This window comes from Macrotis lagotis, chromosome X, assembly GCF_037893015.1.
Source record: "Macrotis lagotis isolate mMagLag1 chromosome X, bilby.v1.9.chrom.fasta, whole genome shotgun sequence".
Classification (NCBI taxonomy): domain Eukaryota; kingdom Metazoa; phylum Chordata; class Mammalia; order Peramelemorphia; family Peramelidae; genus Macrotis; species Macrotis lagotis.
Genome location: NC_133666.1, coordinates 115,550,559 through 115,565,380, shown reverse-complemented (window position 1 = coordinate 115,565,380; position 14,822 = coordinate 115,550,559). Strand labels below are relative to the sequence as shown.

The 14,822-nt window shown below is 35.2% G+C and overlaps 1 protein-coding gene across 11 annotated transcripts in view; it reads right to left on the bottom strand.

The window, feature by feature from the left end:
- The window catches only part of ELAVL2 (ELAV like RNA binding protein 2), a 177,377-nt gene that overhangs the window by 34,597 nt on the left and 127,958 nt on the right, over nucleotides 1–14,822 (bottom strand). For all 11 annotated transcript variants that reach the window (XM_074208743.1, XM_074208742.1, XM_074208744.1 and 8 more), the window contains one exon: nucleotides 6,445–6,548. In XM_074208743.1, coding sequence (XP_074064844.1) covers nucleotides 6,445–6,548 — 104 coding nt within the window. The remainder of the gene's footprint in view (nucleotides 1–6,444; nucleotides 6,549–14,822) is intronic.

The following is a 14,822-nucleotide window of genomic DNA, read 5'->3' as shown; positions in this document are numbered from 1 at the left end:
AGTTTTTCTCCTCTCTTTTCAAACCTTCCCTCCCCATTCCAATTTTCTCCTCTTTCCCCTTCTCCCCTTTCCCCATCATCCCCTGCTTCTCCCTCTCCCTTGCCCCACCTTTTCCAGCCTAAATGAAGTGGTTGAGGAGGCCAACAAGACTGACCTTACCAAACTGTGTCATGACAGGTTCTCCAAAATGGCTACATACTTGATGGGTGAGCAGACAGTCACAGTGAAGACTATAAACTGCTGGAAAATATGAACAACCTGACTAGACTGAAGGATCTAGAAATGAAAGATATTGCAGTAAATATAAGTAGAAACCTAAAGGGTGGAAATCAGAAACAAACAGCACTTCAGCCTTATCTGGAACTGATCACTTTCACTGAGGAGCTCCTGAGCAAGCAGCTTAGAAGTTGGATGCATATTTAAACCAACTAGAAGCAGAAAGAATCCTATAGCCAAGAATCTTTAACTACAAGAATGTTTTTCAAGAACTGAAATTCATGAGATGGAACTTATCAAATTTCTATACTTCATTTATAAAAGGAAGTCTTGCTGCTGATTAAAAGAGAATTCCAACCATCCCTTTTGGCTGTTACCTGGTCACCCCCCCTTGTTATATTCCTAAAATTCTACCTACCTCCTGGGCCTCCATCTTTCATACACTTCCTTGTGTGCTCTGAACCAAAGCTCAGAAACCCGGATCAACCAGTCTGGAGCAGACACAGAAGAGAGGACCTGGGCTACCTGTCTCTTCCCTTGTCCCTAAATCCTTCCCTTCACAGATCATTCTTGGACAAAAACAATAAATATCAATAGATAAAAAAAGATGTAGAAAGACCAAATAACTATTTATTAGATTCAGACAGCATGTTAAAATGAATCAGAAGTAGAGGAAAGTAAACTAATTAGAATGTTAATTTTCAATTACTTCATGAGTACAAAGAACAACCTTCCTCATATTAGAGAGGAGATTGGGCTTTGCCCTATAAATCACAGCTGAGATTTGAAGCCAGGCCCTTTGACCCCAACTATTCATCTCTATAAAAATTAAGCTACAGACAATGAGTTTATCAGATTATCTGATTATCATGGTACAAAGCAGGAACAGCTTAGTCCTAAAGTAGTGAGGAATAAATAAATAAGGGATCAAAGAAAAGAGAGCTAGTAGGAAAAGCTCTTAAGAAAATCCAAGTTCTTCTAAGAAGCTCCAGTATCCTCCAGGATGGGAAATTCTCATTAATTAGCTAATTCAAAACAAGTAAAAATATAACTTTTAATTAATGGAGCAAAATACACACTATTTAAAAAAACCTTATGCCACAGAAGCACCCTATTGCTAACTCCTGATACAGTCCCAAATCACAAGCACTAAAACCTAACCATGGGATTCTAGATAAATCATTTAATCTGAGTCTTAATTCTTTATCAATCAAAAAGGAATATCCTACCTCAAAAGGAGACTATGAGATAGTCTACAAATAGCCCCAGATGATTATGATTAAGGATATATTCTGAGAGTTTTATAAATTAATCTTTATTTCCCTGACAAACCTAATTTCCAAAGGATTGCATAACATCTTCTACAGCTGAACCTGGTTATTTCTAAACAATTACAACTTAAACAGCCAGGAGTCAAAACAACTAATTTCTTCAAAATTAACAAGTTTCATTCATTGATGTATCATCATGCAGAAAAAGATCAACAAAGGAAGTTCATTGAAAGCTGTGAGGCAGAACTGTTTAACTCTTGATACAAAAACCCCTGGTTCTTGGATAACCTTTAATCTCCTCCAACAAGGAAAACATTCTTCCCCTCTAACCTAATTGGGAGATGATTCTCTCTGGCTACTATTTCAAAACCACAGTCCTAACTTCAATTTACTCCAAGCTCTATGGTGATTTCCTTGTAAACTGTCCTTTGCCACTTTCATTTCTAGAAGGGGCATGAGAATTGATAAAAAAAAAAAAAAAGTATCACTCACCACATCTTTATATAAAAGAAGGAACAGAAAGGGGAGACTTTTAAAGCACAGAAACCAATTGACAAAGTTTTATACTAGACTAAGCAACAGGGGGAAAGGGCGTAAACAGAGTAGGCTTGAGAAAAGGCAGACATGAGAAACAGAAAACATCTAATTGGATATTGAGAAAGAAGCATTAATTATGGTTAGGAACTTGAAAGGACTCAGAGGTTGATGGTATCCTCAATTGAAACGTGACGTTTAAAGGAAAGGGAGATTCAAAATACAAGACTGATTTACAAAATGAAGACTTTGAAATTATCAGAGCTTTCCACATACAATATCTCAGAGATATGTGTGTGTATACATACATATATACGTATGTGAATGTATATATGTATATATACACATGCACATATATATATATATATATATATATATATATATGGTCTAATGAAACTATCCTCAAAGTAGAAAATATTTTAAAATAATAACACTAGCCTATCGTCAAAATAGGTTCAACATGTCTGCTTTTCTCCAATATACTTATATCCAGTAGACTCTTGGGGAAAAAAAGTTTCTCCTATACCAGATGTAAAATTAAATACACATACTTTTAAGAAAATGATAATGGATATGTTTTAGCCCCACCACACAACTTGTATCCTCCCAGGCCAATCAGGAAGCTCAAAAATCATTTGATTACTTTCCAAAAGGATCAAGAAACAATGATCTCTAGGAATGTATATTTTGGAAATTGATGAAGAAAATTATCTTTAGTTCTCCAATTTCTTTAATTCTCCAGCTGCTACCTGCAATAGACTAGGCTTTAATTACAGTGTACACTTAGTGCTTGCTAAATTTTTATTATCTATATAACTATAGGACAGATACAACCTTTCTGGATTTTCATATCATTATTTGTACAATCAAGAATGCATAATTAGTTAACCATGAAACTTGCTAATCTAAACAGAAACAAAATTTTGAATGTTTGCTGATTTCTAAGATACTTTTATTTTAAAGGGAAGACCAGACTTGAGGTTGAGATTTCATTGAATAGTTGATGAGTTCTGCATTCGACTTCAGTTGATCAGGATCTAATCTAAAATTTAATGCAGAGCAACATATTTTGTATATTAGGTTCCATTAAAGCTCCATTGAAAATTTACAACTCTCTATACCATTCTTATAAATGCTACTTTCTAACAATCAGAAAATACAACATATGAGTTAAACAAATAGCTTAATGAATATTAGGTTCCATTAAAACTCCATTGAAAATTTAAAGATCTCTATACCATTCTTATAAATGCTACTTTCTAACAATCAGAAAATACAACATATGAGTTAAACAAATAGCTTAATGAAAAGATGTCGCATAATATGGTTTACCAATTGTTAAAAACTGGACATAAAATAGCTTAGCAAAAACTATTACATACAATACAATTTGTCTAATGACTCAGGAAGCTTTTCCAAATTTTACAATGGTCAGATCATCAATATGAACAGAATCAATATACTTTATATAAATATATAAAAATTCCAGTTGAGGAAGTTGCAAGTGTTAGACTGAGAGATAAATCTGTTTTTACTGTATTTGCAATAGGCAAATTATTATGTGCCCAGCACTGTGCTACAAAGATAGAAAAACTTTGGTCTTAACTCTGAGAAGTTTATAATCAGATAGGAGATAAACTTGTATCTGCCTAATAACAGTTACACAGGCAGATATTAAATAGTTATGTACTAAATTGCATAATACATTTTAAAAATACTGTCAGTAGGGCGGCTAGTAGCACAGTGGATAGAGCACTGGCCCTGAAGTCAGGAGTACCTGGGTTAAAACCTGGCCTCAGACACTTAATAATTGCCTAGCTGTGTGGCTTTGGGCAAGTCACTTAACCCCATTTGCCTTGCAAAAAAAAATACTGTCAGATTTTAAAGGTGGCACAAAGAGAAGTTGAAATGATAGAAGAAGGCTTGAAGGAAGAGATGAGACCTGAGGTGAGCACTCAATATAGAAAAAAAAAAATCAGATCAATGAAGATGAATGGGGAGAGCATTTTAGACAGCAAGCACAACACAACCACAGAGGCAGGAATTAATGTGGCATGGAGTGGAGAATGTGAAGAGACTGCTAACTGTAGCAAGATGTATGCAATTTGAAAATATTTTAAAATTACACTGAATATACAAAAAAGGAATATTCAGGGAAAAGAGGAAAAGAATGGCAAATGGAGAGGATGTGTGAGACAATATGGTAAGCACTATGGAATTAATGTAGATTCTTGAGTAAGCAAGTAGCAAAATGAAAATGATGTTTTAGGAAGATTAATTACAATTAGCCAGATGGACTGGAGGGAGGGAAAGAAAAATTTATAGAAGGATACCCTCAGGGATTTGAAAGACAATTATAGCTTCCAAAAAGTACTTTGAATCAAGGAATAGACTGAGCACTCAGAGAAGAAAATCTGGCTCTATATATTGTTTTAAAAGAAAAAAAAACACCAAGCAATCTCTAATTGAAACCAAAAATTTGAAAAAATAAACAGATAAATAAAAAAAAAAAATCTTATACAATTGGAAAGTGGTTGTGCTTTTCCTCCCAAAGAAATCTGGGCCAAATTGGGGGTACCAGCTGTTATGTGATATTTTGCAAGAACTGAATGGGGGATAGGGAGAGCAAGAGCAGCTTGTTGTTACATCCTCCTTTGTCTCAGAAAATCAAAAAGAAAATAACAGATGTCAGAATGTAAAAGTCACTAGTCAACAATGTCCTTTATCCTACTCCTTCAGCCCTAGATTCTTTTTCCCCACCTGTTCTAGAAGCTGAGTCCAACTAGGGATAAAACTATAGCCATAGTCAGTCAATGAAAAGCAATATCTTCTCTTGGGTTAATCGTAGTTATTTTTTTTTTCAGAAAATACCCTGATTTTCCAACACTCCTCACTTGCTCTCCCCTCCCACTATTTGTCGTAGGGCATGTAGACAAGTGCAACTAAATGAAATGATGGATTTTCATGGAAAAGAAATGAGGGAAAGGGATAAACTTTCATTTTGACCAACCTCATTCCATTCACTCATTTACTCAAGAATGTAGGGTAGAAACTACAGTAACAGAAGTTTCCAGAAAACAATAATGGAAGCAAGGATATAAAGTGAGAAATACTATGCTATTATGTATATTTGAGTGCCCATTAACAAATGTGCTATTAAACATTCTGATCTTTTCATATAATATCAGAGAATATAAATAAGATGATGAATAATAAAAAGGCCAGTACAAACTTAAACATTTAAGTGTTAACATGGAATGATTTCTTATTTTCAGGACAGAAAGATTCTGGATAAGTTCTCTGGTGCATAAACAATTCTACTCTCTAGCAAAGAAGTCGATTTTCAGTTGAAAGCTGAATCTTTCCATGAGAACTTCTCTTTCTAAGGTACCAAGCAAAATCTCATAGAGAGGAGCAACAATTCTTGGAGGCCTTGAGGCAAATTTTCACAAGCCTTTTTAGGTCACTGATACACTAGAGCTACTAGGTGAATTTTTAAAAAGAAATTAATATAAATAACCAATATAAACAATGTAAAAATGGCAAAACAACATATAGACCAACAAATAACTTTAATGGTCCTATTGGAGGCAAATTCAAGCAGATGCTGTAGTTACCAAAAACCTGAACAAAAAAATAAGCACAAGCAATTCCAAATACTTTGTAAGACTAAACATAGTTGCCAGAAAAAGAATTACTGCCATCCTTCTCCATCTCATCTCCCCTTTCCACTTAATAATGTCTGGATTCTAGACAAACAATTTCAGAAGAAAAAGTTCTTTCTCTCCATCTTAAAAAGAGACAATCTGTTATCTATAGACTACAGCAGCTTCTTAAGACTACACAACTGTCAGCCTTCATAAACTTACAAAAATATTGATAGTTCACCTGTGGATTGTGCTGCTATCCAAAGTATGGCGAAGTTAAAAGAACACATACCACTGACAGAGAAAAGGAAATAACTGATAGGGTGGGGGGAACCCTCAAAATTTACTTATTTCAAATTGAATTGGACTTGCAAAGGAAAAAATGCTTTGGTTTGGTTTTGTTCTTTCAGTTATTCGGCAATTACATTTCCAAAAAAAGGGGAAGAGCTACAGTTAATTAAGTTTCTCTATTGTTAAAAAAAAAAAACCCACCTAGCAAATCTCTATTACCACTCAGTAATAGAAGTAAATGTAGCACTTGGGAATGAGGAGTTTCTCTTCCTTACTACAAAGCAGTTTATTATTGTATTACAAAAGAAGCCTAAACAGTCAGAAATACCATAGAAGAGATCAGATTAATCAACTTCAAATATTTAATACCTCCCCCCCTTGCACACATACACACCATTTAGGAATTTTTAAAAAATTATTTTGAAGTATTTAAGAAACCTAAAAAGTTCCAAGCAACTATAAAAATTTACAAAAAATAAACATACTTTTATTGTTTTGGTTTGAAGTCTCAATCCATTCAGCGTGTTGATGGCTTTTTCTGCATCCTTAGGGTCAATGTAGTTCACAAAGCCATACCCCAAGCTCTGCCCTAATGAAGGGAGGGGGAAAAAGAAGACACACATTAGTTCCATGGAGCCGCCAAGTACTGTCAAAAGTTTTGTGTATTGTATTGCTTATTGGGCACTAGCACCAATCTGTGTCAAAAATAAATCCCCCTCTATACATGCCTAAGATTGATGTTTATATGATCTTCCAAAGCTTTTCAGGTCCTGTTATGTGATTTAAAAATAGGTGAGAGACAGAGACAGAAAAATACAAGAGGGTGTCAATGAGTTCCAGAAGAGAAAAAATATGTAGATTGATAAAGAATCTATAGGCTAATATTTCTGAAAAAAGATCTCATTTCTAAAATATACACAGAATTGAATCAGGTTAAAAAAAAAGACAAGCCATTCCCCATTTGACAAATGGTCAAAGGATATGCAAAGGCAATTTACACATGAGGAAATCAAAGCAAAACACTGTCCTATGAAAAATTGCTCTAAATCAATAATTATTAGAGAAATTCAAATTAAAGCATCTCTGAGGTACTACCTCACACCTCTCTGACAGGTCAATATGGCCAGAAAGGACAATGATCAATGTTGAAGGGGATGTGGGAAATGTGGGATACTATTGTTGGTGGAGCTGTGAACTCATCCAACCTTTCTGGAGAACAATTTGGAATTATGTCCAAAGGGCAACAAAAATGTGCATACCCTTTGATCCAGCAATACTGGGTCTATACCACGAAGAGATTTTGAAAAAAAGGGTAAAAACATCCCTTGTACAAAAATATTCATAGCAGCTCTGTTTGTGGTGGCAAAGAATTGGAAAATTGAGTGAATGCCCTTCAATTGGGGAACGCCTTAACAATCTGTGGTGTATGTATGTGATGGAACACTATTGTTCAATTAGAAACCAGGAGGGAAGGGAAATCCGGGAAGCCTGGAAATATCTGCATGAACTGATGCTGAGTGAGATAAGCAGAACTAGAAGAACAGTGTACATCCCAACAGCAACATGGGGGCAATGTTCAACCTTAATGTACTTGCTCATACCAACAGGCCAACAATCAGGCACAATTTTGGGATATCTGCAATGAAGAATGCCATCAGTATCCTGAGAAAGGACTGTGGAGTATGAACAAAGAGCAAAGACTATTACCTTTAATTTTAAAAAAATGTTATCTTATTATGTAATCCAGCTATATCTCATACTTTATGTTTATTCCTTAAGAATATGATTTCTCTCTCATCACATTCAACATAGTTCAATGCATACCATGGAAACAATGTAAAGACTTATAAACTGCCTTCTGGGGGAGTGTGGGTAGGGAAGCAATATTAAGGGGAAAATTGTACAATTCAAAATAAATAAAATCTTTCAACAGTTAAAAAAAGAATCAATTCTTAAGCTTAAGGGAAATATAAAATCAACTAGTTCAATTCCCTGATTCTTAAATTTTTTTTAACAGACCCCAGCAGATTAACTATCTTGTCCATGGTCAGCATGGTCAGATTTAAATCCAGGTCCTCTGACGTCTAGGCCAGTGCTCATTCTGCTTACATAAGGTTGACTAGTTATATAACCATTCCTCTTCCAATTAAATAAGTACTTTGAATATGGACACAAAGTAAGACAGACAATGAGCAGGCTTATAGTCTAATATTTTCTTAGGAGGAAGATGTGTTTGGTGCAAACTACATGTAAGTATGGCATCAAGTTTCTTTAATAGATATATAAGACACAGTAAGATTTAAACTCCCTTGATGATTTCTATTAGGCAAGCTCAAGATCTATTATAGAGATAAGAAAAAGAAAATTGAGTGCTTACTATATATCAAGGAAAAGAAGTTTCTCAGCATTAAAGATCCTTTCCAAAGCAGTCATTTTTGCATAGCCTATGGATTGTTTTCAGTCTTGGTTCAGGGATGTTTTTGAAGTTCCCTAATCTGAAGGGGGTGGGGGAACTGCCCAAAGGGGGTTAAAAGTGGTGCTAAAAGGGAAAAAAAAAATCAAGAAAGTCTGAGCAGTTCTAGCCAAATCTTTTTGAAGTGACAAGTTTTCAAGACTGTTTAAGAAAAGCTGTTTCAATTGGATTACAATTTGGTTGGTGGGATGTTCAGAGTATCATCCCTATATTCTAAAGGGATTAAAAATGATAGATTACCTAACAATAAATAAGGAAAGTATTAACCAAAGGGACAGAAGCAAGTACAATTACATAGAACATAATAGGTACCTAAGAATAGTTAGCATTTGCATTGTGCTTAAATATTTACAAAATAACATACATTCACAAACACAACCAGAGACAACACACTCTCACACAAATAACCCTATGAGGTAGGTAGCATTATCCCCATTTTACAAATGAGTAAACTGAGGTTTAGAAAATGTTTTGTCCAGAGTCCCCTAGATAATACCTAAAATTAGAATTTTAACTTGGGTCTTCTCAACTTGAAGTCCAGCACTCTATCGAATTGCAAATTTTACTAATTATTAAATTGATCAAAATAGGAGAGGAGAGGGCAGAGAAGTAAAGGAGAACCTTCACAGTTCCCATTCCAGTCACTCAGACAGTTTTATGAGTCAGGACCAGTCACCTACATCCATCTTCACAAAGGGGAACACAGGACTTTTTTCTTCCTGAATTCAAGTTCCACTACATATTTAACTCTTAAATACACCATCTTCTTGATAAGAGATTTCCCTGTCATTATTCCTAAAGATCTTCTTGCCATCTGCCCTGCTTCCTATCTCTCAATACTACTATCTTTTTACACCTACCATGAACTGAACATAATCATCTTTTCCAAGCTGTCTCCCTAATTAGAACGTGAGATCTAAGCAGGGGCTGTCTTGATTTTCTATTTATATGCCAGGATTGGTTGCATTTAATAAATGCATTTCCACTCTTCTGGCCTCCTTGCTGTTCCTTGAACAAGACATGCCACCCTCTTGGCTCTGGGTATTTTTCACTAAATTTCAACTAAGACCAGAATATTCTACCCTCCTCATTTCCATCTTCCCTAGCTTTCTTCAAGCCCCAAGTAAAATAAAATCTTCTATTAGGAAGTCTTTCTCAATTCATTTTTTCCTCTCATTTCTTCTTAACTCTTTGGATTACTTCTTATTTATCTTTTTCATACTTTGTACCCAGTTGTATTCATGTCTCTCCTATTAGATTACGAACTCCTCATAGTTAGAGACTCTCTTTTGTCTTTCTTAGTATCCCTCAGATGGTATAATAGTGTCTGGTGCACAGCAGACACTTCATAAATGTTTACTGATTGACCATATGTAAAATTAAAAACTAATTCTTTTCAGGGACATGTCCCACTAAAAGAGGCTAGAATGTATTTACTACAAATTCATCCCTTTTAGGTTGTCTTTTTTCTAAAATAAAGCTAATGCTAACTCTGAACATGAGTAAGGAAAATCTTATAAGTATGTGACTGATTCTATTAAAAAATGTTTCAATTTTAAGTATTATTCTAAACACAAAAGTACCATGAAATAAGCTTATTTATCCTCAGTATGCAATATTCAATCTATGGAATCAAGCAAGCAAATATCAGTTAACTTAATTATTATTCTATGATAAATTATCCAAATACCCTTGGTAATAAAAACAGATTGAATTGGGAAAGTTAAGTTTCTAAAAAAAAATCTATTACTGATCAAAAACTGGTTTTTCAGTCTAATTAAGGTTTTATGACTGAATGTCACCCTCTTTCCTTCTCAAAGTCTGGGTCTCTACAGTTCAATAAATCTGATAGCTGATTCTACATAAATTTGCCTGTTTCTCCCCTAACTTCATCTACACCAGTTGGCTTTTCCAGTTGTGTCATCACTTAGAGATCATCCTAGGCCAACAGGAAACTGGTCTGGTTTCATCTGTAAGAGCCCAAAATAAATTCTTTTGTTTATGGAAAGGGAGAAACCTAAATGTTTTATATGTCTATTATAATTCTCATAAAAACAGAAAATAGCAAGTCAAAAAGGGAGAATACTGGTCCTACTGCTAACTGGAACTTTGTCAATTCAGACATAGAACAGACCTCATGGAGGGGAAAGAGGATCATATAGTAATCAATGACACATTTATACAGTAATGTATAAACTGCCTGTTTGGCCACCAAAGGTTTATGACTCTGTGTTTTCCATAAATATTCTTTGCCCTGGATGGCCATTTAGAAATGATGACTGGCCAACTATAAGCTTTATGGTAAATTGTAGAGAATGAACTTTGGGTATAACCTAAAATTGTTTTATATCACTTATTAATGATCCTCTCATTTCATACACAAAATTTATCCAACAGTAAAAACTTTAGATTCATTGTATTTCTTTATTAATGAGTTCTAGGAACTTCTTTCTAACCCTACTGCTAATAATATCAACTGGGTAAAAGAACCACATAACTTTTATTGCAATGGCAAAGACATACCTTTGGCAGCCAATAAAATATTGTAGCATCCGCTATTCTTAAGTGTCACAGAAAAGTCATGAGGTAGCAAAAGAATCTTATTTCAAGGACCATATTTTGCAGTATATAAAAAACTGAACTTTTAAGTTTAAAAAAAAACTTCTTCAAAATTGCAGCAATTTTTATACTTCACATGTTGACAATTCATGCCTTAACTCACAGGCTCGCTGAAGCTGCTGCTCAGGGTTAAACATTATTCTACCCCAAAGCAATAGCACCAATTCCCCAGCTATGCTGTGCTGATCCTTGTCAATTAAAAGCTAATTACAAAATGTTACTACTAAACTGGCTGAATGCAGAAAATAAACATTTAAATCAACCTACAAACAAAATTTCTAAAAGATTCATAAGACTATCTGCAATATAGAAGTGAACCTTTTAAATCTAAATATGATTAACTAACACCTTTAATATTTTGAAAATCTAAGCAAGTATAAAGTAATACAAATATTACCCAACAGAAAGTTCTGAATATAAATCTGAACTTAGAAATCTAAGAGTCGATTTATCTAGGATTAAGAAACTATTCCAGAAGTAAGAGACAATCTTTAATAATACCCAAAGATTGCATGCTAATTCAGAGAGCATAACAGATACTTTCCATTCATACTGTTAACAAAAGACAAAGCAGTTAAGTCCTAGTATTTTGGTACTTAGGGTTGATAATTCAGTCTAGCCAAGTGCCCCCTGTGCAGAAATAAGCAATGAAATGTGTGCTGGTCAAGTTGAATTCATTGAAAACTTAATTAGCACTTCTTGCCAAGAAGACAGAGAGAGAGGACAGAGTGTTAAAATCTTCTGATAGTCACTCATAAATCAAATGAAACAAATCTCTTAACAGAAATCCGATCAACAAAACCCAGAAAAAGAAGTTAAGAGAAGATCATCTACCTTCTGGGAACATGGGTTCACCCCACAGAGCACAGACTGCCAGGAGCACAGGGCAGGGTCAGAGACTTGAGAGTGGGACTGGCCTGATCTGCCACAGGGTTGGGGGCCCAACTAGGGAGAAGAGGCACTGGTGGTAACACTGACTGTCTGGAGCTCGCCTGCAGGGCTGAAGGGTGAGTCCCAGGGCAGGACAGTTGCAGACATCAATCCCTGGGCAAATCAGGTCAGAGTCCATACCTTCATTTGAGTTTAGTCCTCTTCCCAAAACAAGCACAATCTAAGCTCACCTCTGGCTATAGTCTCAGGTGTGAGCAGCAGAGTTCCCTCAGCTGTGAATAGGGAGAGCAATTACCTTGCCCTAGGGCATAGTCTACCATTATTCATAAATGATGGTATTCAACAGTTTAAACCACCCCCTCCCAAGCAAAGGTAGAGGGCCTCAAATCAAGGTGACATATATTCCAGAAAAAGCAACCAGAACCCACTACTGGCTGACTAAACCCAGTGAGTAAAGCCTGTAAGAAATCCAACACCAAACCCCTGTGAAACAGCCCCTCTCAAATACAAGGTCTTAGAAAAATGAAGGCCAGCCAAAAGAGGTCTACAAAAAATTCCTAAAAGAAAAAGTCGCTAACTCAGACTAGAACCTCTGAGGAAATTATGATCTGATTTCTAACACAGAAAGACTTTACATGAAGAAATCAGAAGGAGTCTAAAACTCAACTGGAAAATTTGGGAGAGAAAATTAACACCCAGCAGCAAGAAAATAAATCCTTGGAAAATATAATTGGAGAAATACAAAATGAGAATAATATTTCAGATCTTCACTTGGCCAAATGCAAAAAGAAAATAATGCTCTCAAAACCTCAATTGGTCAAATGGAAAACTCTGACAAAAGTAGAACTAACCAATTGGAAAAGGGAGTTGCAAAAGGTAAATGAAGAAAATTCTTCTCTTAAAAAAAGATAGTCTGAGGAAACTAATGACTTCATGAGATGGCAAGAAACTGATAAACAAAACCAAAAAATCAAAAAAAAAAAGAAAATGTAAAAGACTTCATCTGAAAATCCAATGACCTTGAGAAAACATGGAGAAAGGACAACCTAAGAATTATTGGTCTTCCTGAAAACACTAAAGAGAAAAAAAAAAAAAAGCCAGGACTTACTATTACAGGATTTAAGGATGGAAAACTTCCCTGATATATGGAACCAGGGGGGAAGTCCCTTCCAGAAAGAGGTCCTAAAATGAAAACACCAAGGAATGTTGTGGCCAAATTCCAGAACAATCAGATAAAAGAGAAGATCCTGCAAGCAGGCAGAAAGAAAAAATTTAAATACCAAGGAGACACAATAAAGATTACACAGGACCTGGCAGCATCAATATTAAGGGTTCAAAGGACCTGGAATGAAATATTCCAAAGGGTAAGGAAACTGAAATGCAGTCAATAATCCACTACCAAGCAAGCTGAGCCTTCTCTCTTCCAGGAGAAAAGACAGACATTTAACAAAATGTGAGACTTCCAAAGTTTCCTGATGAAAAGACCAAAGCTAAAAAGAAAATGTGGACATCAAACAGGAGGCTCAAGAAGCACATGAAAAGGTATTAAAAAGGGGGACTGCTATCCAATAAGATGGAAATTGGCTATATCCCTACCTGAGAGAAAGACTGTAATAACTCTTGAGAATTGTAACACTATTAGAGAAAATATACTTAGGCAGAAGTGATGGACACTTGACTTTTCTGTGGCTCAGAATGATTCAGAAAAAACCTCCTTAAAAGGGGGGGATGGCAAGGAGACAGGAGGATGGAGGAAACTGAATGTGTTAAATCTCATTACATTAAGAGGTACAAAGGACCTATTGTAAGAGGGGAGAAAAATGGAGGAGGTGAGAATGACCTGAATCTTCCTCTCATCAGACTTGGCTTAAAGTTAACTTACAATCAGTTCATTAAAGAAACTTTATCTTACCTTTCAAGTATTAAAAGGGAAAAAGAGAAAGGGGGAAGGGGAGAAAAGGGGAGACTAACAGAAGGAAGGGAAAGAAGGGGAAAAAAGGAAAGGAGAAAGAAAGGAAAGGGGAGGGTTGAAATAAGAGGGCAAACAATGAAGGTGATGGTATTCAGAAACAAAATACAGAGCAATATGGATAAAGTGAAAAAAAGGGGCAAAAATACAAACAGAGGGAAAATAGCAAGGAGGGTAATAAAGAGTTAGTATTATAACTTTTGAATGTGAATGGGATGACTTCTCCCTTAAAACATAAGCAGATAGCAGAGTGTATTAAAAACCAGAATCCTACAATATTCAGCTTGCAAGAAATTCATTTGAGGAGGAGAGATACGTATGGAGTAAAGGTAAAAAGTTGGAGGATGATATAGTTTGCTTCAGCTGATGCAAAAAAAAAGCAGGGGTAGCAATCCTTATCTCAGATAAAGCAGCTGCAAAAATAGTGTTAAAAGAGATAAGGAAGAAAACTAAATCCTCCTAAAAGGTACCACAGACAATAAAGTGATTTCAATACTGAATATGTATGCACCCAATGGTACTACATTCCAAATTCTTAGAGAAGTTGAAAGAACTACAGGAAGACATAGACAGCAAAACTTTACTAGTGGGAGACCTCAACTGCCCACTAGATAAATCTAATCATAAAATAAAAAAGGAGGAAGTTAAGGAGGTAAATAGATTGTTAGAAAACCTAGATATGATCAACTTATGGAGGAAATTAAATGAGGATGGAAAGGAATATAAGTTTTTTTTCTGCAGTACAAGGCACTTAAAAAAATCTGACCAAGTACGAAGGCATAAAAGCCTAGTGATAAATTGCAGAAAGGCAGAAATAGTGAATACATCTTTCTCAGATCATAATGCAATAAAAGTCATATGCAATATATTGGGCCAGGGAGATATAGACCTGAAACTAATTTGAAACTGAA